This window comes from Anomaloglossus baeobatrachus, chromosome 9, assembly GCF_048569485.1.
Source record: "Anomaloglossus baeobatrachus isolate aAnoBae1 chromosome 9, aAnoBae1.hap1, whole genome shotgun sequence".
Classification (NCBI taxonomy): Eukaryota; Metazoa; Chordata; class Amphibia; order Anura; family Aromobatidae; genus Anomaloglossus; species Anomaloglossus baeobatrachus.
Genome location: NC_134361.1, coordinates 83,523,584 through 83,545,341, shown reverse-complemented (window position 1 = coordinate 83,545,341; position 21,758 = coordinate 83,523,584). Strand labels below are relative to the sequence as shown.

Genomic DNA, 21,758 nt, shown 5'->3' with positions numbered 1-21,758 from the left:
GACCAGGATCCATAACCAAGGAGGAGTGGATACTGTGCAGAAAGGCAGATTGCACAATACCCTGTCACGACCTGATAGGCCAGGGTGTCACGAAAGTTTTTTGTCCTTGGCTTCCATGGACAGGCTTTGTATTTACTACTTCAACTTTCAGGTCCCAGGGGAATTCTGGCCTTCACCCTTTAACCCCTGTGCAAGACTGTAAAGTTACACCGGCACTCTGGGTAGAGTCCTTTAAGTAGCCACTGACCAGTGGAGCAGGCTGGCAGAAAAGGTCAGGTTGCCAGGCCATGAATAATGAAGAATACACAAGGGGCAAAATCGTAAGTTGGTAGAATGGTCAGTAAATGGGCTGAGGTCCCAAATAGGACAAGAGAGCAGACCTACCAATGCTGAGCAAAGGTATGGACCAGATTAAAATGCAATTATTACTTGGAAGGAGACAGGGACTCGGGTTTATTTAGTGAGCAATGCTACCCTAGGATCACAGATGGAAGTAGTTAGGAACCAAAGCAAGGAAATTATTCCCTAGTTCCCTGTTTAAGATGTCATTGTTCTGTAGTGTTTTGGTCCTGCATCACCCAGCATCAGCGACTGAAGCAGAAATAGAGGAGGCATTTTCATTATGTCTTCTACAATGTCTTGTGCTTGGTCTGAACAGTCATTTTGTGCTGACAGATTCCCGATGATAAAATTCTATCGCCCTTTGTAGTGTCTGCGTATGGTAGACATTTATTATAAGTTCAGTGGCAGCTGTATAATTTCATCTAATGGTGGCTGTTAGCATTTTATGATAAAATATTATTACTATACAGGGAAAACCTTTATAGCGTCAGGCATTCTCTAACATTCCTCTTATTAATTAGTACAAAAACCTTATGTGAAATGTAATTTTTTTTTAATAGGATGCATCCACCTTAATATTTTTTGTGCAACTGATCTATATTGATAGGATCAATGATGCATAAGAGTATTTTTATTTAGTGGATTTTTTTTATAAAATATGCCCCAAACCACCTCCCATTGTTTTAAAGGTATCGCTTCAAAAAGTGACATGGTACTTTTTGGAAGTGATTTCCATGCTTTTCGAGTGGTCACAAGACTTTGCCTCATTGAAATCTGCAGCAGAAATCTAAGGGGTACTTTGCACACTACAACATCGGAAGCCGATTGTAGCGATGCCGAGTGTGATAGTTCCCGCCCCCGTCGCAGCTGCGATATCTTGTGATAGCTGCCGTAGCGAACATTATCGCTATGGCAGCTTCACATGCACTTACCTGCCCTGCGACGTCGCTCTGGCCGGCGACCCGCCTCCTTCCTAAGGGGGCGGGTCGTGCGGCGTCACAGCGACGTCACACGGCAGGCGGCCAATAGAAGCAGGGGGGCGGAGATGAGCGGGACGTAAACATCCCGTCCACCTCATTGCAGCCGGGACGCAGGTAAGGCGATGTTCCTCGCTCCTGCGGCTTCACACACAGCGATGTGTGGTGCCGCAGGAACGAGGAACAACATCGTAACATCGGTCCTTCCTAAATTATGGAAATGACCGACGCTACACCGATCATACGATTTCGACGCTTTTGCGCTCATATATCGTAGTAAAAAGGATTCACATACTCCGATGTCGACAGCGACGCCGGATGTGCGTCACTTTCGATTTGACCCCACCGACATCGCACCTGCGATGTCGTAGTGTGCAAAGTACCCCTTAGGATCACCCTTGGCTTTCTGGCATCGAGTCCACTACAAATACACGCTGAATTTGTTCTATAGGAAAATCAACCTAATGAATGAAACTTGGGCTATGTTCACATGCAGCATTTTTGCAGTGTTTTATTATTTTGCAACCAAAGCCTGCTCTTTTGGGAGTATTGCTGGGTTGACCCGTATGGTAAAAGTTCGCATCTGCGTAGTTTCAAAAGAATCCGTGTGGCGGACTCGGACCCAGATTCTCAGGGAACTCTGGCTACTTATCAAGGTCCGGCAACTCCGTAAATAAAAAAAAATAAAAGGAAAATTAAAAATAAAGGACACTGACTTTACTGGTTTACAGACCTGCATCTCTGGGCAAAAAACTGTGGGGGTTTTTTTGCCAAGAGATACAGATTTGTTGCTGAAATTTCAGCACCATATTCCTGTACACAATCTACACCTTCTGGCAAAAAAATGCATGACTACCGCATGCGTTATGATGCGGCTGTGGTGTGGGTTTTTTTGCCAGGAGGAGTAGATTGGGTGCATGAATATGGTGTAAAAATTTCAGCACCAAATTTGCATCTCTTGACCCAAAAATGCAAAAAAAAAACGTTTTGATGCCGCTTTCTGCCAGGAGGTGCAAATTTGGTCCTGAAATGTCCAGTGAGAGCAGCCCGAAAGCAGCTACAGCCATGCGGGAGACTCGGTAAGTATAGCGTGCTTGCGCTAATCTCACTATCCCTTCTACCACTATTTTTAAGCCCAGATTCTGGTCCCCATTGACTTATATGGGGACTGGCTTCCGGCCAGATATCTAGGATCAATTCCGGGTCGGATCCGATTCTTTTTAAGTCTGGCTAGTCCCACTGATCCCAGATATCTGCAAATCCACCCATCACTACTTGGGAATAAAAAAACTATATTGAAAATGTTCAAAAAGTTTTATTCCGGTTATGTGGTGGTTTGTGGTGTGTTTTTGTGCTGTTTTTCAGCTGCTGCACATGTTAAATAAAGAAAACACCACAAAAATGCAACAAAACATGTTTGCTGCATTTTTTGCAGTATTTTTGCACTTTCTCATTGCCTTTCTATGGGTGAAAAAATGTTGCAAGGGTGTGCATGAAATTCCTAAAATCTCCAAGATTTGTTGGTACTTACTTCCATAAAAAAACATAGAAAAAAATACTACATCTGAACATAGCCTTAATTTAAGTTTGCATCAGTTTTTTTCAATTTTTTGTTCTTAAAAATGTTATAATTATTGAACCTGCATGTTTAGCAGTCCTCATATTAGTATCAGCTAAATTACGTCTATATGTAGCCCTACACCTATAATGTATAAATTATATGTATAGCCTGCTTAAAAATTAGTCTTGGAATTTATTAACTCAGTCAATAGAGAATTGCCTCATTTAAGTATAGTAGGCAGTTCACTTACCTCCAATAAACTGTATAGCTCCTTGGACTCTACCGGTCATTCTGGAGATGAGGTCACCGATACAACAGCCAAGAACTGCAGCTAAAGACACTAAAAGGAGTAAAGCGCAACCAATGCCCGTCACAAGGGTAGAGATCTGCCATGATAGACTTGGAATGGCACTAAAGCTGGCATATCTTCCGCATTCTTCCACCATCACCAAGCTCTTCTCATCAGCCTGTGCAGGGTAAGTACACCGCCGGAAGGTGCTGAAGGAAACTGGTTTTCCCATTTGGAAGCCGTAGAGCCAGTAAGGCATGAAGAAACTGGTGCAGCTGGCAGCAGCCGATAGAAAAGACAGAAGAGCCCAGAGGGCACCAAGTAGTGTCAGACTGCTGGCCATCGTTCACAGCTGTATTAGCAATTCAGATTCTTCGAACAAGGTTTGGCATTGTGAGAGAACTTGATCCGCAATCATTTGTCTTTGCTTGTTCTTAGTGTTACACAACGAGCTTCTGTTCCACTTTTTTGCTTCTTCATCTTAATGTCAGGTCTTGAAGAATTTGCAAAGAACTGATAATAGTCTTCTTCACCTGCTGATGGTTGCCTCTTCAGCACAATCTCGAGACTCTGGTGGAATCTTCTTCGCAGCACTCTCCTATGAACTGTTTTATTGTAACCAGTAACAGACTCTTCCTGTTGAGAGGAAATATAAGGACAATGGGTTAAATGACTGCTTAGTCACACAGAGGAACATTAGGCACAGGTGCAGTCTTTATAGGCGCAGTCATACTAATATACTGTATACTCTTTTTAATACTCCGAGGGGAATCACCATGGATTGTTTGGCTTGTGTAACTTAACTATTTACTGCCTTTCTTCCTATTGAAATGATTAAGTTGGATCAAATGTGATTGACCCGAGAGCTCCATCTGCACACATGCCGACTCCAAGCGCCATTTCTTTAAAGCCTGCACTGCCGACAGCTTCTGGATGCTCCTCCTGCCTCACAGTGCCCTCAAATATTCTTGAAAGGGAACCAACCTCCAGGTTTTAGCCTATAAATTAGAGGCAGTGCCATAATGGCGCTAGGCTGCTGATTAAAATGATACCTTTAGTTGAGAAATCCGAGGTTTTATTGCAGAGCAATCCTTGTCCAAATTTCCCAAAATGACAAATCATACTTTTCATTTTATAAGACGCCCTGGATTATAAGACGCACCCCAAATTTAGAGGAAAAAAAGGAAAGCAAATACGGGGTCTTTCTTTAATCCAGTACTGTCTTACCAGAGGGTGAGGTGGCTGCGATGGTGGAGTGGGGTCACAGGAGGCAGGGGCAGTGGTGGAGTAGGACGATGCTGCGGGCGGTGCAGCGGCTGTACTAGATGCTCGCTGCAGGCACTGTGAGGAAGGGGGAGCATCCAGAAGCCACCTCCAGGCACCATTTTCCTTAAGTCCGGTGCAGGGAATCAATGGGCCAGAGGCAGCGAATGCACAGATGATATCTTGAACCTAGCCCTCCATCTACGCACGCGTCGATTCTGGGCTCCATTATTTGAAGCCAGCACCGCTGACATTTTCAGAATGGCAACCCTTGCCTCACTGCCCAAAGCACAGCCCGCCGCCTGCAGTATGCCTGCAGCACAGCGCCCGCAGCATCTCCCCTGCCTCCTGTGAACATTTGGAAGCTACATTTGGATTATAAGATGCACCCCTCATTTTCCTCCCAAATTTCTGGGAGGAAAAGTGCGTCTTATAAGCCGAAAAATACGGTAATTTGTGCACAGACTTGAGCATTGGGGTAGGACTTTATGGGTCGGGCCCTTCGTAATGATTCCTCCTCCTGCCTTGCCTCCTTTTTTATATAAACATTTTGCACCGCCGCCATTACCGCTGTTGGTGGCGCATACACATTGCTATTGCAACGCTGTATTCAATAACATGGAGCCAGAATCAGCGCATGCGTGTACCGAAATCTCCAGCGCCATGTTATTGAAGGCACTTGTGGCGCCCCTGACCTGGTCAGGCACCACAGAGTACTGCAACCATGCTGGTGGCAGTACTTCCAGGTAATCCCAAAGGCTGACTAGGGTGTGGACACACAGACACTTAGTAACCAGGAACACACACTGTAGAGGGAACCCCTGGGTGGATCCAGGGAGGTGGCGTGGCCCTCTCATCCCAGCTAGTGCTGGGTGTGGGACTGGAGACAGGGAGTTCTGCAGAGGCAGCCGAAGGAGTAGGAGTGGTGGATCCGCATCTGCAGGGCAGAGGAGTGGAGCAGGGCCCTGCCAGACACTGCACCTGTAGTGGCTGCTGGCGGGGGAAAAAGGCTACCCCGTGGTGCCGCCTGAAATGCACCTAGGACAGTAGCAGGAGGTGGCTGAGTAAGGGGACTGCCGGTAGTCCAAGCCCGCACGGGGAAACAGGTCCCTAGAGCAGGGGCCCATTGAGTTGGCCTGCTAAACCCGCTGGTGAGGGCTCTTTATGTGCCTCACCAACCTACAAAGAGTCCGCAGCTACAGCAGCAACGAGGGGGCCCATAAGGAAGACAGAGCCTGGAGCAGTCTTAACCTTGGTCCACGCTGTCCGCAAACATGCCAGAAAGGGCAGAACGGCAGTTGCGACTTCCCTGGGTGATCCCCGCAAGACTCCAAGTCGGGGTCACCTCAAAACAAGAAGGGCTAGGAAGGCGAGTCAGCAGTCACGTGAAAGGCAGAAAGTGTATCCAGCTCACCTGTTATTAGAGTCCATACTCCCCTCCAAGGTGCACGAGTCCATACCGGTGCGTGTAACAGGAGATTAGGAAAGAAAGGAATGGGCCCAGCACCAATTCAATAAAGTATAAAAAAAAAATGTTTCTTTTCTTGGTATCCAATTAAAATAATGTCGGGGAACTCACTGTACAAAAATATATATAGCAGGTGAAACTTTACGCGTTTCGGACGAAAAAATTATCTAAAATCAGAAGAGTCCTTAATCATAAGAACTTATGATTAAGGACTCTTCTGATTTTAGATAATTTTTTCGTCCGAAACGCGTAAAGTTTCACCTGCTATATATATTTTTGTACAGTGAGTTCCCCGACATTATTTTAATTGGATACCAATAAAAGAAAAATTTTTTTTATATATTTTATTGAATTGGTGATGGGCCCATTCCTTTCTTTCCTAATCTCCTGAGTCAGCGGTCACCCCTACATCAGCCGAAGGGATACTTGGTTCCTCCTGGTTCATCGTAGCATCGTCCGGGTTGACTCACAGCTACCATCTGAAAGTGAGTAAAAACCCTGAAAGACATTGCTGCTTGTGTGTGAGTTCTTCTGCGACCTGTGGTACTACACACTTACACTGGGCCCTGGGGCCAGCCTCACTCTAGGGAGGCCACAACATCTGACTGCATTTAACATCAGCCCCAGGCGTTCCCTAAACTGCAGTGGCGGTCACCCCTTGACCGCAATTACCGAGAGTGGCGTCACAACCCCCATAAAAGTTAACCTACCCATGGCCGGAAGATTTCCCTTACACTGTGGCGTCCCCGGACAGGACCAGCGCTCCTGGGGCGGCACACACTGTGGAGGCGAATATGAGCAGTGGCAGCGGCGCATGGGCAGATTGAATTTTTTTTTTCATTAGCACATGCGCCGCCACTACTCATAGTCATCTCTAGTGTCCTCAGTGAAATGGCGCCAAAGATCATAATTGTCACATGAGCTGATTGCAGTGTTATTTTATTGAAGACAACGTCACAATAGCAATGCGCATGCACCACCAACAGCAGTAATGGCGGCGCAGAATTTAAATACAGAAAAGGAAGCAAGGCAGGAGGGACAAAACCTGGTGTTGGTTCCCTTTAAGAGTTAAAATTGCTATGACATAGCAGTGGTCCCAAAGTGGAATTCTTAGCAAGTCGGAAGCCCACAACCCTTATTACCCAAATGTCAGCTCTTCGGCTGAACACTTTATAGCCCAGATTTCTTGTATTCTTCTCTTGATTTTCCACATAAGTAATTTAAGCTTTACATATTTTTTCTTCACTTTTATTGCGGGTTATCTTTACCTTCTATTACGTTTTGTTTAAAGATCTGAAATAATAAAAAAAAGCATACCTCCAGTGAAATATAAAAAATTCACCATGCTCTTAGATCTTCATGTGCAGCACTTATCTAATTTACATAGCTTAAAGCAAATCTCCAACTTTTAAGAAAACGTTGCTTTAACATCTAATATTCTGTGCTCATTAGCAGTAGGGGCCACATTTTATAATACAAAGCTTCAATCCCACTGCTTGGACATAAGATGTAGTCAATGCTGTGCTTGGAAGCTGTATATTGTCTTATTTTTTAGCAAAGGGGTGGTCCGGGATTTGGAGGAAAGTCTGCAGACATATTATGTTACTGTAGACTGCCAAATCTGGACAGCATGCTGTGTAAATGCTGTCACAACTTCCCGTTATTCCACACGATAGTTGGAAGTCATGTGAGAGCATGTATTCGATTTGCATACTTGCGGGCACATTTAGACTAGGCATATTTGTAATCACTCAATAGAAGTGAATGGAGAGAAGTCTAGTTGACTTGTGACCACCCACCTGCATGCGAAATACCAGGGTTTCTTAATATAATGCGCACCACATGCTGCCACAATTCAGCAGTCTGCAGTTACATAGAATGTCTGTTGTCCCATGCCTGGATAACCCCTTTAAAGGGAACTTGTCACCAGATTTGGCGACTATAAGCTGCGGCCACCACCATTGAGCTCTTTTATAGAGTAATCTGGAATACTGTATATAAGGGCCCAGGCCATGTTGTATAGCGTAAAAACACTTTTAAAAAACTCACCTAGGGGGCAGTCCGGTCCGATGGGTGTCGCTGCTCTACAGTCTGGCGCCTCCTCTCTCCAGTTCGGCGCCTCCTCTTTGCTGCATTCTCTGTCCTCATTCTACTCAGCTCGTAAGTCATCCATACAGGCCGACACTCTGGTCCTTTGCAGGCGCACTTTGATCTGCCTTGTTGAGTGCAGATCAACATACTGTAATGCACAGGAACGAGAAAAGGTTAAAGTCCACCGGCGCATGCGCAATGCAATACTTTGATCTGCCCTGAGCATCTGAAAGTGCGCCTGTGCAGGACTTCAGTGCTAGCTAGTGTTCATGACGTAGGATACGTTATGCACACGGGTCTCAGAAGAAGGAGGACAGCGATCGCCACAGATAGGAGGCACCGGGACCAGAGAGCAGCAATATCCGTTGGACCGGACCGCCCCTTAGGTGAGTATAATAAAAAATGTTTTTTGCGTTATACATCGCGGCCTGGGCTCTTCTATAAAGAATGCTGTATATAAGGGCTCAGTGGTGGTGGCCGCAGCTTATAATTGCCAAATCTGGTCACAGGTTCCATTTAATTAAAAAAATAAGATGGTATTCAGTAAGCTCTCAAGCATAGAAGTGACTGCAATCATCCAGCTAGTTAACTTTCATTGTTATGTGTATGCAGTGGCATTGACTTCAAACTTTTGTCCCAAGCCTGGACAACCCCTTTAAATGTATTACAGCATACAGCTTCCTCTAGGAGAGATTGAATGTAGCCATTCCTATGCAGGGAATGTGCAGCTATATACAAGATCTGCCACAACAAGGGTATGTAAGAAACATTCAGTACAGAACCTACTTACCTGAAAATAATGGTATTCTCGTGTTCTTATTTACAAGAATTAGGTTAAATTCACATCTGCATCTGAGGTTTCGCCAGAAGCCTCCAAAACAGATTCCATTGGAAGAGTCAAAATGCTGGACCCTACAAGGACCTCAATAGACCCTATTATAGGTCAGTCCCCATTATGTACTCTATCACTATCAGTTTTCTGTTTCTGTGACAGAACGGAAAAATGGAAGTGACGATGCAGGTGAGAACTCAGACCTACAAAGTTTTGTCTACCACAAACCAAGCAAACCCAGAATCATTAATTCTGTTTCAAGTTACTTCATCAACAAAGGAGGTATGGGAACTGGAAGGAAACGCATTACCACACCCGGGACGGCTTTTGTTGTCCTCATCAACTTAGGTGTGGTAATAGCACAGTATATTAGCTCACACCCCTTACCTTCAACTTTCTTTATCGTCAGTAACACTCAGAAGATCCTAAGTCTACCAAATTACAAAAAGACACATAGGGCTTCACGGCCATTTAAAAATTATCCGTTGTCACCTGTTCATTATCTCAATGATGCGTGCAATGGCGCAGACCTGCAGCAGAAGGGACCCTCGTTTTATTTGTCACTATACCATTATGCTGCTGCACGTGCATCATCCCAATGGTGGCAAATGCCAATTCTCTCACATGAAACCAATTACTGCTTTATACCTCTTTATGCTGCAATGTAATGAAATTTTATGCCGAAAATGATAGGCAGATTATCAGAATCTATATATTATCCGGTGTCTTATTAAAAAAATTTACTGTGTATAAAACTATTTTATTGGATTAACTTTAGACTTTAAGTGTTCCTGTTATTTTGGTCACGTCCATGACTTTGTGTACTCACAATTCACTACTCATTCCCCGAAAATAAGCCCTAGTAGGATTATTTTTTTGGGGGGTATACTTAAAACATAAGCCCTACTCCAAAAATAAGCCCTAGTAGCGGTTCCATAAGGAAGTGTCCAAGCAACTAGAAAAGTGAAAGAATATAGCAAGACTCATCATCAAAGAAAGCAGATGCCCAAAAGGAAAACAGACATCTTCAAAGGAAAGCAGACACCCCCATAAGAAAGAAGCCCTTCCCCCATGCAACTCCCCCACACCAAAAAAATTGCACTCACCGGACCCCAAACAATTACAGTGCCGATAGTAGATGGGCTCTCACACAAAGATCTGCATCGTTATTAGGTCCCTCGTCATTCCAGCTGCATTGCACTGCAGCCCTCACAAACTGATTGGGTACCAGTATCATTCCGCGTGAGTGATACTGATTCCAGTTACCAGGGGGAGCAACCACTGTAGAACCCAGGGGGACCTGACAGCAACGCAGATTTGTATGTGAGAGCCCATTCACTTGCCAACTCTAATTGTTTGGGATCTGGTAAGTCCAATTCTTTTTTACTGGGTATCTGCTTTCTTTTGGGGGAAAATTAGTAGTACATAGAGAATAGTAAATTTAAGCAGGTAATTTAAAAGATGGTAAATATGGTATATACCCACCACTATAGGCCTGAGATTAGCAGATAAGATAACAAAATGTGCATCTGAACCAGTAATAGGATTAATGCAAAATGTTTATATTCCACAATGTGATGACATGATTATATTTAAATAAATGTTGATTTTTTTTTTTGTTCTAGAATAAATGTGGATTGTTGTTCATGGGAAAATATAATATATATAATGAAAATAAGCCCTAGCGCATCTGTTGGAGCAAAAACTAATATAAGACCCTGTCTTATTTTTGGGGAAACATGGAAATTAGAAAGTATCAAATACTTTGACAAACTGAAACATAATTCACACTACTAAGTGAAAATTAAACAAAATAGTGTCAAAATAGATCAAATAATCTTTTCAAGAAATGTTTCTTTAACAAAATGGGGAAAAAATAGCTTTAAATTACACAAAAAAAACCGATGACAGTTACATTTATTTGCTTCTATTTGTTTTTTGTTTGTTTGCTGCAATATTCTTTGTGCTCTCAACAATACCGTAGTCCTGTCTATCAATGCAGAAACTCCTACTAATAGGACTAACTTTTGCATGTATACATACAGTTAGGTCCAGAAATATTTGGACAGTGACACAAGTTTTGTTATTTTAGCTGTTTACAAAAACATGTTCAGAAATACAATTTTATATATATATATATATATATATATATATATAATATGGGCTGAAAGTGCACACTCCCAGCTGCAATATGAGAGTTTTCACATCCAAATCGGAGAAAGGGTTTAGGAATCATAGCTCTGTAATGCATAGCCTCCTCTTTTTCAAGGGACCAAAAGTAATTGGACAAGGGACTCTAAGGGCTGCAATTAACTCTGAAGGCGTCTCCCTTGCTAACCTGTAATCAATGAAGTAGTTAAAAGGTCTGGTTGATTACAGGTGTGTGGTTTTGCATTTGGAAGCTGTTGCTGTGACCAGACAACATGCGGTCTAAGGAACTCTCAATTGAGGTGAAGCAGAACATCCTGAGGCTGAAAAAAAAGAAAAAATCCATCGGAGAGATAGCAGACATGCTTGGAGTAGCAAAATCAACAGTCGGGTACATTCTGAGAAAAAAGGAATTGACTGGTGAGCTTGGGAACTCAAAAAGGCCTGGGCGTCCACGGATGACAACAGTGGTGGATGATCGCCGCATACTTTCTTTGGTGAAGAAGAACCCGTTCACAACATCAACTGAAGTCCAGAACACTCTCAGTGAAGTAGGTGTATCTGTCTCTAAGTCAACAGTAAAGAGAAGATTCCATGAAAGTAAATACAAAGGGTTCACATCTAGATGCAAACCATTCATCAATTCCAAAAATAGACAGGCCAGAGTTAAATTTGCTGAAAAACACCTCATGAAGCCAGCTCAGTTCTGGAAAAGTATTCTATGGACAGATGAGACAAAGATCAACCTGTACCAGAATGATGGGAAGAAAAAAGTTTGGAGAAGAAAGGGAACGGCACATGATCCAAGGCACACCACATCCTCTGTAAAACATGGTGGAGGCAACGTGATGGCATGGGCATGTATGGCTTTCAATGGCACTGGGTCACTTGTGTTTATTGATGACATAACAGCAGACAAGAGTAGCCGGATGAATTCTGAAGTGTACCGGGATATACTTACAGCCAAAGCTACCCAGGAGTTCATGAGTGCAAAAAAGTGGAACATTCTGCAATGGCCAAGTCAATCACCAGATCTTAACCCAATTGAGCATGCATTTCACTTGCTTAAATCCAGACTTAAGACGGAAAGACCCACAAACAAGCAAGACCTGAAGGCTGCGGCTGTAAAGGCCTGGCAAAGCATTAAGAAGGAGGAAACCCAGCGTTTGGTGATGTCCATGGGTTCCAGACTTAAGGCAGTGATTGCCTCCAAAAGATTCGCAACAAAATATTGAAAATAAAAATATTTTGTTTGGGTTTGGTTTTTTTGTCCAATTACTTTTGACCTCCTAAAATGTGGAGTGTTTGTAAAGAAATGTGTACAATTCCTACAATTTCTATCAGATATTTTTGTTCAAACCTTCAAATTAAATGTTACAATCTGCACTTGAATTCTGTTGTAGAGATTTCATTTCAAATCCAATGTGGTGGCATGAAGAGCCCAACTCGCGAAAATTGTGTCACTGTCCAAATATTTCTGGACCTAACTGTAGATACCTGCTTTGTGAGCAGAGTATAAGTGAATTATGTAATTGCTATTGACATTTCTCTATTACAAAATTCCTTGCAGCACTGCAGGATCATTAAAAGGTTGCACCCACATGTAAATGGAGCCATTGCGATAAATACATTTTAATAGGGGATTGCTGTTGTAATTATATAATTCTTTAATGTTGCTGAAGTGTCTCCAATTTAGAGCAAAATCATCTGCACCCACCCTCAAAGATGTCTCAAACACAGTGTTCTTATTTTTTCACAAAAAAATGAAATATTATTTATGTGCATAAATATAGAATAATAAACATAGACACATAACAATCCCATAGTACTGCATTACAATGCATTATATAAGTGACTGCAACTCCTCACTCATATTTTTATGGTATGATGTGACGCTAGTAAAATAACAATTATCATACCGGAGGACTCGACTGAGAATTCTAATGATTTTACACTATTAAAATGAGATTTAGCTCATTGAGCAAACATTAAAGAAGCATTTAAGCTACTTGTAAAAAATTCATCCAAAACCATTAGTTGATTTCTATTTTAACTCAATGCTCCCCCTGGATTTCCTGTCTAAGAACATCATACGTTTACGCAGTATAGATTATAATGGTAATTGCATCTACATTGATCACAATTTAAAAAAAAAAAAAAAAAAAACATAATATGCAATGGAATAAATAGATTTGAAATGGAAAAATTATATTTTGCAACATTTCTGTAAATTATATATCAAGGTGCTTTATCTATGTTGGGTATTTCAGCCTGTTCTGCATACAACAATGAGTTAATTGGATATACTGTTTACAAATTTTCTAAAAAAAAAAAAGGAGAATAATTTCTGAATGTGAAGGAATATTCTTACCACGCTGATAGGAGAACTGTGGCATCCTGGACACTTCAGGATCTTCTGGTGAGTTTTCCTGAAGCCGTCTATTCACTTTACATAGAGAGGTGGAGTTTATAATAAGAGAATCCAGTAACCTACAAATCTGATTTTGGAAGGTGCTTCCGAATCTTCACCCCAGGGAACCAGCCTTCTTCCTTGCAGGTAATAAACATTGAGGCATGCTTCTCTAATCACAATCTTGTAAGTAAAGCTTAGTCATCAGTTCTGCACCTTCCTTATACACTTTGCATGATGTCCTTATCATTTTAAGATCTTTGTTGTCAGTAGATTAAAACATTCTTGTTCATATCAAATTGTCTCTTCAGGGAGAAAGTAGACCAACTCTAGTGCCACCTATTGGAGGTAGTGTGCCGCCCCCGTGTCAGCAGCCGGGCTGCTCGGATCCGGATCCGCGGTAGCTCGAGAGGGGTCCGGAAACGGGAGTGGCACAGCCACTCGAATGAAGGGGGGTATTTACAGGAGGGTGGTGTATTGAGAGTTTGTGATGCTACCCATGGTGTGTGGTAAAGTGGAGTACCACCGCTGCAGCTGGGAGGACCCGATGGCGATGGAGTGGGCAACCTCCTCATGGGTAGGGGGGATACCCCGGGACTCGGCGATGGTGGAGGGACGTGCTGTTGAGGAGGTAAGGGTCACTTGCGTACTCACTCAGTCCATGAAGCTGACACCGACAACTTAGTAAACCAAAGTTCTGGACACCGCTGCCGCTGAGGGGGAGCACGTTTGAGTCCCGTTTCTGCTGGTGTTGCCTGTTGATCTGTGACCTTTCCCTTGGCACCTTGTCCTCTTCTAGTTTGTCCCTATAACTTGAAACTAATCGGGTCCCGCTCCCCAGTGTGGCTAACTGAGGGAACTTGCTCTCAGGGTTCACGCTTGGGATTTCTTGGACCGTATTTGTGGAAAGTCCTATCCCCCTCGTTGCGCTAGTACACCGATTGTGGTGTGGGTGGAGAGCGGATCTTGAAGGCTCCGTTCTCGTTGGGTGAATTGTCAGGTTGCCTGAAGCTACTCCCTGACCTAGGGTCCACGTACCCCGTCGTGCCCTTGTCCCTGCCCGGTGATGGTACAAGGCTGCCGGCTGTCCTTCACGACAATGCTGTGCCCCTTGTCACGATCCCCTGCGACCGGGGGTCCAGCTCCTACCAGGCCCAGACCAACATCTGCTACCTAGTACTTCCAAGGAGCCCGGCTCCTGACCTCTTCTCTCTTTCACCTCCAACACTACACTCTCTTTCTCCTGACCTCCCCTTAACCAACCCCCCAAGTGTGCGACCCTATTCCACTCAGACCATCCACTGGTGCGTCTGGTGGGTGTGGTGCAGAGTGTTCCTAGGATTTTGATTAGCTGCTTTTGGCAACACCATAAGTTGGGGACCCGTAACCAAGGAGGAGGTGGATATTGCACAGAAGGGCAGATTGCACAATACCCTGTGACGACCTGATAGGCCAGGGCGTCATAGTAGCAATCCTAAAACTCAAAAATGACCCTTTAATGAGCCTTGTCAGATGATTTAGGATTTATGCCAGATTAGAAACTCAATTTGCAGACACGGTGTTACGTGATGATTGCCCCTCGTCAGTGCAAAGTAGGAGATCTGATCTGGCCGTATTTGAGGCTAAGACGGGATCTAAGTGAACGCTATTCCCCTTGCGAAGACTGACACACCAATCCAGCATGCCAGTGGTGAGGAGACTTTAAGCTACAATGCTCCTCTAGGAAATATCACTAGAGTTCATCTACTTCCTCACCGAAGAGACAATTTGCATATTTCCCAGAGGAGTATCGCAACTCAAAGTCTCCTCACTGGCATGCTGGATTGGTGTGTCAGTCTCCACAAGGAGAATAGTGTTCCCCTTAGACCCAGTCTTAGGAGCACTTTGCACACTACGACATCGCAGGTGCGATGTCGGAGGGGTCATGTCGAAAGTGACGCACTTCCGGCGTCGCACTCGACATCGTAGTGTGTAAATCCTAGATGATATGATTAATGAGCGCAAAATCGTCGTAATCGTATCATCGGTGAAGTGTCTGGGAATTCCATAATTACGTGACTGCGACAGGTACGATGCTGTTCCTCGCTCCTGCGGCAGCACACATGTGAACATCTCCTACCTGTGTCCTGCAGCTCACGCCGGCTATGCGGAAGGACAGAAGTGGGCGGGATGTTTACGTCCCGCTCATCTCCGCCCCTCCGCTTCTATTGGCCGCCTGCCGTGTGACGTTGCTATGACGCCGCACGACCCGCCCCCCCCATAATAAGGAGGCGGGTTGCCGGCCAGATCAACATCGCAACGCAGGTGAGTCCATGTGAAGCTGCCGTAGCGATAATGTTCGCTACGGCTGCTGTCACAAGATATTGCTGCTGCAACGGGGGCGGGGACTATCATGCTCGGCATCGCAAGCATCGGCTTGCGATGTCGTTGTGTGCAAAGTGCCCCTTAGCCTCTCATACAGCTAGATCTCATACTTTGCACTGATGTGGGGCAATTACCCCGAAACACTGTGTCTGCAAATTGAGATTCTGATCTAGTATAAATCCTATGTCATATGACTCATTGAAGGGTCATTTTTGACTTTTAGGATTGCTACTTCCAATAGGAGGGACTAGAATTTGTCTACTTCCTTACTGAAGAGACAAGTTGCATATTTCCCAGAATTGCGGCTTAAACTCTCCTCACCACTGGTATGCTGGATTGGTGTGTCATTTTCTATGGAAAAGCTTTGGCTGTTATTGTACTGGTAATGGGGGCTCTGGGTGTCACTACAATGAGAGTGGGCAAAAAATGGATGTGGCTCGCAAACCTCTTTCAGAAAGAGAGAATGCACAAAAAGCTTGTTCAGGGGCAAGCCCTCCGGCACACTATGCTGAGCATCCTAAATGCGCTGTCTGCGAACTATCCCCAAAGGACTCACCAGTACACCTTCACTAAGAATATTGACAGCATTTTCATCCCTCAACTAAGGAATGAAGCTATGAAACAAAGCATCAGCCTTTAAGGGAATCTTTCATCAGTTTTTTCCCACCTAATCTGAGAGCAACATAATGTAGAGGGAGAGATCCTGATTCCAGCAATGTGTAACTTACTGGGCTGCTTAGTGTAGCTTCAATAAATTCACAGTTTAATCAGCAGTAGATTATCATTAGAGGACTACATGGCGTGCTGCAGATAGTCCAGCATATTCATGAGCTCTGCACAACTGCTAGATCTGCAGCAGAGAAAACATTGATTTTATCAATATGACAGCAAACAGCTCAGTAAGTGACACATCGCTGGAATTAGGGACTCTGTCTATACATTATGCTGGTCTCAGATGGGGAAGCAAAAATGTGGTGGCAGATTCCCTCTAACATTCTTAGATCCAGGGAGATAAATCACAAAAAAATCAAACTGAGCAAGAAAAAAGTTTGCATCGGGCCTGTCTAGTGTCTTTAAGCATCATTCTAGAAGGTCTCCACTACCCAATATCTGGACTGAGAGCAGTAGCCCTCCACTATATGATTTCCCTAAACGAAAGTGCATGTTGTTGGTGCAACTCTGCCACTACCAATGATATCTGCCATTTCCAACGATAGCGACCACAGCTGTGTGGCCAAGACTTCTACAGTGTCCATAATGACGTCTCAGCACACACAAAGGGGTGGGCTGGTTATAATGTTATTCACACATGGTTTCTGACAAGGGAAACCCGGGCCTATCTCTAAACTACTTCAGATGGCCCAACTGGTTCCTGTACAGACTGACGTTTCTAGACCCGCAGACCTTAGCAGCTACTAAACAAGCTGGAATAACCCTGACCGCAAAACAAGGAGATAAAAACTCAGACCTGAGTGCCTAAAAGGCCTTTAAACACAGAACTAAAACTCATAATAGGAAAAACATGCAGAAATAGAAGAGAGCTCAAGGTAAGGAAACATAAAAGACAAATACACAGTGGCAAAGGAGAAGTAATGACAACAAAACAGAATAGCCTTCTACTACCTATCTATTGGCAGGGAAAGGAGGAGTAGAGATACTGTATATGTGACAGCAAAGAGGTTAAACCTAGCTGGTCTCTATCTGGCAGGCATAAACACTTGGCAGTGTGGCTGGAACTCCTAGCAGGATTCACTTAGAAACATGCCAGTAAAGGGAAGGTAAAAATAGCCGCACCTACAATGGGATAGAGCAGACTAAATGAACAAATGAAAACACCTGGTGATTGAAAAAGAATGAAACAAAAGTAAAAGATAATCAGCACATGGACAGGGACAGAACCTGCTGTGGCTCAGCGGATAATGAAGCCGATCATATAGCACAGGGTCACCGAATAGAATCCCGAGGCATTTTCAGTCTCCATTCAATATACAGTGAGTGGCAGCTGTAACCACACCCTGGTACTGACTGACAGCCAGCTTTGTTCTGATGCAATGCTGAGCCAGCTATCAGTCAGGGAGTGGTTACAGCTATCACTCAAGATGTACTGAGCAGTGACTGAAACTGCTCTGGACATGACTCTATTACTGAAAGCCCAAGGCTGCTGGAAGGAATAAAGTTCATTTCTTACAGGTAGCCAGGCTTTCAGCGTGGTGGCCTGGCAGTTTTAGAACACCATTACCTGCACATTAACTCCATACCTGCAGGTTACTAGCACTGGATTTTACATGACAGGCTTCCCTTAAAGTTCTCCCTGAATCAAAATGTATCACCTATTATAATAAGTAAAAAGAATCTGAACCCATTGATGGAAGCTTCACTCTGATCCTTCTACATGTACTATCTATTAGTAAATAATAACGTACCAGTTCACCAAATTCTAAAGGCTTTTAAGGAAAAGCTATTGTATCATCAGAAAATGAGACATTATTTAAATAATTTTTATGTGTTAAGTGTATTTCTAAAATATTTTAGCGTTCTTTTTCAGATCACAACCTGCACTAAAAATTAAAATTTTAGGTCTTGCAATTTTCATACTGGGCACTAGGAATCTTTTTAGACTGTAAGTTTCTATTATTGCAGGAAACATCAAATGTACATAGGAGACAATAAGTAGTTATACACTGCAGAATGGACTATATACACAGGAGGCAGACAAGTGATATAATGCAGGATGGCCTGTATATAGAGGGGACAGGAAAGAGATATAATGCAGAAAGGCTGTATACAGGGGGATAAGAGTAGAGATATACTGTAGTATAAAGGGTGCTTTACACGCTGCGACATCACTAACGATATATCGTCGGGGTCACATCGTTAGTGACGCCCATCCTGCGCTGTAAGCGACATCGCAGCGTGTGACACCAAGGAGCGACGATTAATGATTGAAAAAGCGTCAAAAATCGTCGATCGTTGACACGTCGTTCCTTTTCATAATATCGTTGCTGCTGCAGGAACGATGTTGTTCGTCATTCCTGCGGCAGCTCACATCGCTATGTGTGACACCGCAGGAACGACAAACATCTCCTTATCTGCGTCCACCGGCAATGAGGAAGGAAGGAGGTTGGCGGCATGTTCTGGACGCTCATTTGCTCATTTGCTCTATTGCTAGCGATGTCGCAGCGTGTAAAGCACCCTTCAGGCTCTGTATAGAGGGGCTGAAATTAGTTGAGCAGTGAATTTTGCCTGCTGCTGAAAGTTTAATAATGTGAAACCTCATGATGAATATGGCAGATGATTATCTTCTGACATATGCATCAGCATAGCAGCATTTGTAGCTTCACATCACTAATCTGTATGCAGTAGGCAGCAAACACAATGTTGCACTAGCATTGGGGAGGAAAGTTGAATCTTGCTAAAACCAGCTAATTGTGTAAAACCACACTGCGTCTATTCTAATGTACATGCCAGAAAATAAAATCTATCAGAAAGGGCACTGCTCAGGAGCAGAGAGTGCGCAAAAGCATAAGGTGAATATTAGTTATATCAGCTTTGTGATAATTCAAAGAGCTGTGGCTGGCCCGGAGTACACAGGAGGGGGGAGGTTCTGCAGCACTGAGGAGAAGTAGGTGCTGATGAAAAATGTAGTTTTTAGTGACGAGTCAGCACTACCATGGTCTGGTGCTTGGTATTCAAAATGAGCAGGCCGGATCAAGTACAGAGCATAATGGAAGTCAATGGGAAACTCAAGCATTTTTCCAGAAAACATTCTAATAACCCCAAAACGAACATTCATATAAGTTACTGCTTGTATTTTGTCAACATGGATCAAAGGAGCTTGCAATTGACAGAACCATAACATTTCCTGCCCCTTAGTGGTTAGATTTGGTTCTCTGTCTGAAAGCACTAAGTACACAGTATGTTAAGCTCTAGGTATTGATTTTGCCGCTAATGGCTGAGAATGATAATCTATTTTAGCTCTGTGCAAACAACTATTGTCGTAAAGGCTTAAAAGTTTAAAGAGCTGCTTAATATTTCATAAGACTTGAGAAGAAGAGTACGAGATTTATATACATCTCATCTCAGAGACAGAAGATTTAACTATCTTCACTGGCTCTTGTTTTGCTGAAAGATTTGCAATTTTAAAAAGGCATCTCGCAATACTTGAAACTATTCTATCTGTGAATACAGTAATCCTCTTGACTTTGGTCAGACGCCAGAATAGCAGATTTACTAGACTATGTCAATTTTCAAAATGTAGTTAAATTTAGGAGAAATATGTTATGCTACAGATATAGACACATTAACATAGTCACACTCAGTGGTGTAACTAGAGTTCAATGGGCCCTGGTGCAAAATTTGGACCTGCCCCCCCCCTTCCCCACCCCTCCAGGATAATTACGCTGACACTTCGCTCTTAACCTCAGCACCTAGCTTTCCCATACTCCGATATCCCGATATATTATCCGATATTATGCACCCCCATAGTCATTCATATATTATAGTGCATCCCCCATAGTCCTTCATATCATATAATGCATCTCATAAAACTCCATATATTATAAAACACTACCCATAGTCCACCATATATTATAATGCACCCCCATAGCCCTCCATATATTATAATACACCCCCCATAGTCCTCCATATATTATAATGCACCCCATAGACCTCCATATATTATAATACACTCCCCACAGTCTTCCATATATTATAATGCACCCCCATAGCCCTCAATATATTATAATACACCCCCATAATCCTCCATATATTATAATGCACCCCATAGACCTCCATATATTATAATACACTCCCCACAGTCTTCCATATATTATAATGCACCCCCATAGCCCTCAATATATTATAATACAACCCCCATAGTCCTCCATATATTATAATGCACCCCATAGACCTCCATATATTATAATACACTCCCCACAGTCTTCCATATATTATAATGCACCCCCATAGCCCTCAATATATTATAATACACTCCCCATAGTCTTGCATATAGTTTAATGCACCCTCATAGTCCTCCATATAGTATAATGTAACCCCCATATAGTATCATGCAGCCCCATATAGTATTATGCAGCCCCCATATACCATTATACAGCCCCAATATTGCTCCATATAGTAACATATAACTCCCATATCATTTAATGCACCCCCATAGTCGTCTGGCCACTGTGATTAAATACATATACTCACTTCTCCTTCTTCTTTCCCCACTGTTCCGGTCTCCTCAGCGTGTCCACTGTTCTGCCACTCTGCACATCTCAGCACACCGCACAGTAGTGATGTCATCACGCTCCGCTGTGCTGACATGTCAGAGCGCAGACACAGCGGAAGAATGTTGAGGGTATGCGCCGCTCATTTTCTCATCATTGATTTCAAATTTTGATTTTAATAGGGTTTCCATATTAGTCCTTGTATATACCATTTACACTTATTGAATATTTGCATGAGGATTATTGCAAAAATAGCAAAAATAAACATTATTGTGCAAACGTAATGCTAGCAAAATAAAACTGACCTATAGTGTCTATATAATACAAACAAAATACTGATAAATTGTGCCCAAATAGTATATCAATATTCAGTGCTTACATAATACCAACCAAATAATGCCAGTATACAGTGCCCAAATATTGCAAACCAAATAATACTAATGCAACGTGTCAATATAATACCACCTATACAAATACCAATATAGAATGCCCAATAATAATATTAATATATAGTCTGAAAATAATACCAATTTACAGTTGCCAAGTATTACAAACCAAATAATGCATAGAGTGCTGTTATGAAGTATACAGGAATTACCAGGGACCAGTGCTCCTAGACTGGCCCTTAGGCTAGGGGGCCCTAGCTGTTATCCCAGAGGTACTTCTGATGGTGAAGAGGTCTGAACTGCCAACCTAGCCCTGCTCCTGGCCATCCCTGCTCTAATACCCCCTCTTCCCCACCACAGGGGAGGACTGGGACAGGAGTGGTTGCACCCACACAAATA

At 43.2% G+C, this 21,758-nt stretch overlaps 1 protein-coding gene across 3 annotated transcripts in view; it reads right to left on the bottom strand.

Moving 5' to 3' along the window:
• LOC142251235 (LHFPL tetraspan subfamily member 1 protein-like) overlaps nucleotides 1-13,549 on the bottom strand; it is a 67,936-nt gene extending 54,387 nt beyond the window's left edge. Inside the window, exons 1-3 of one of the 3 annotated variants that reach the window (XM_075323851.1) lie at nucleotides 13,343-13,549; nucleotides 7,950-8,139; nucleotides 3,131-3,805 (exon numbers count right to left, since the gene is read on the bottom strand). In XM_075323851.1, the coding sequence (XP_075179966.1) occupies nucleotides 3,131-3,512 (382 nt within the window). In that variant the 5' untranslated portion in view covers nucleotides 3,513-3,805; nucleotides 7,950-8,139; nucleotides 13,343-13,549. The remainder of the gene's footprint in view (nucleotides 1-3,130; nucleotides 3,806-7,949; nucleotides 8,140-13,342) is intronic. The other 2 variants (XM_075323850.1, XM_075323852.1) reach the window with 2 other exon arrangements.
• Between the last annotated feature and the right edge of the window lie 8,209 nt (nucleotides 13,550-21,758).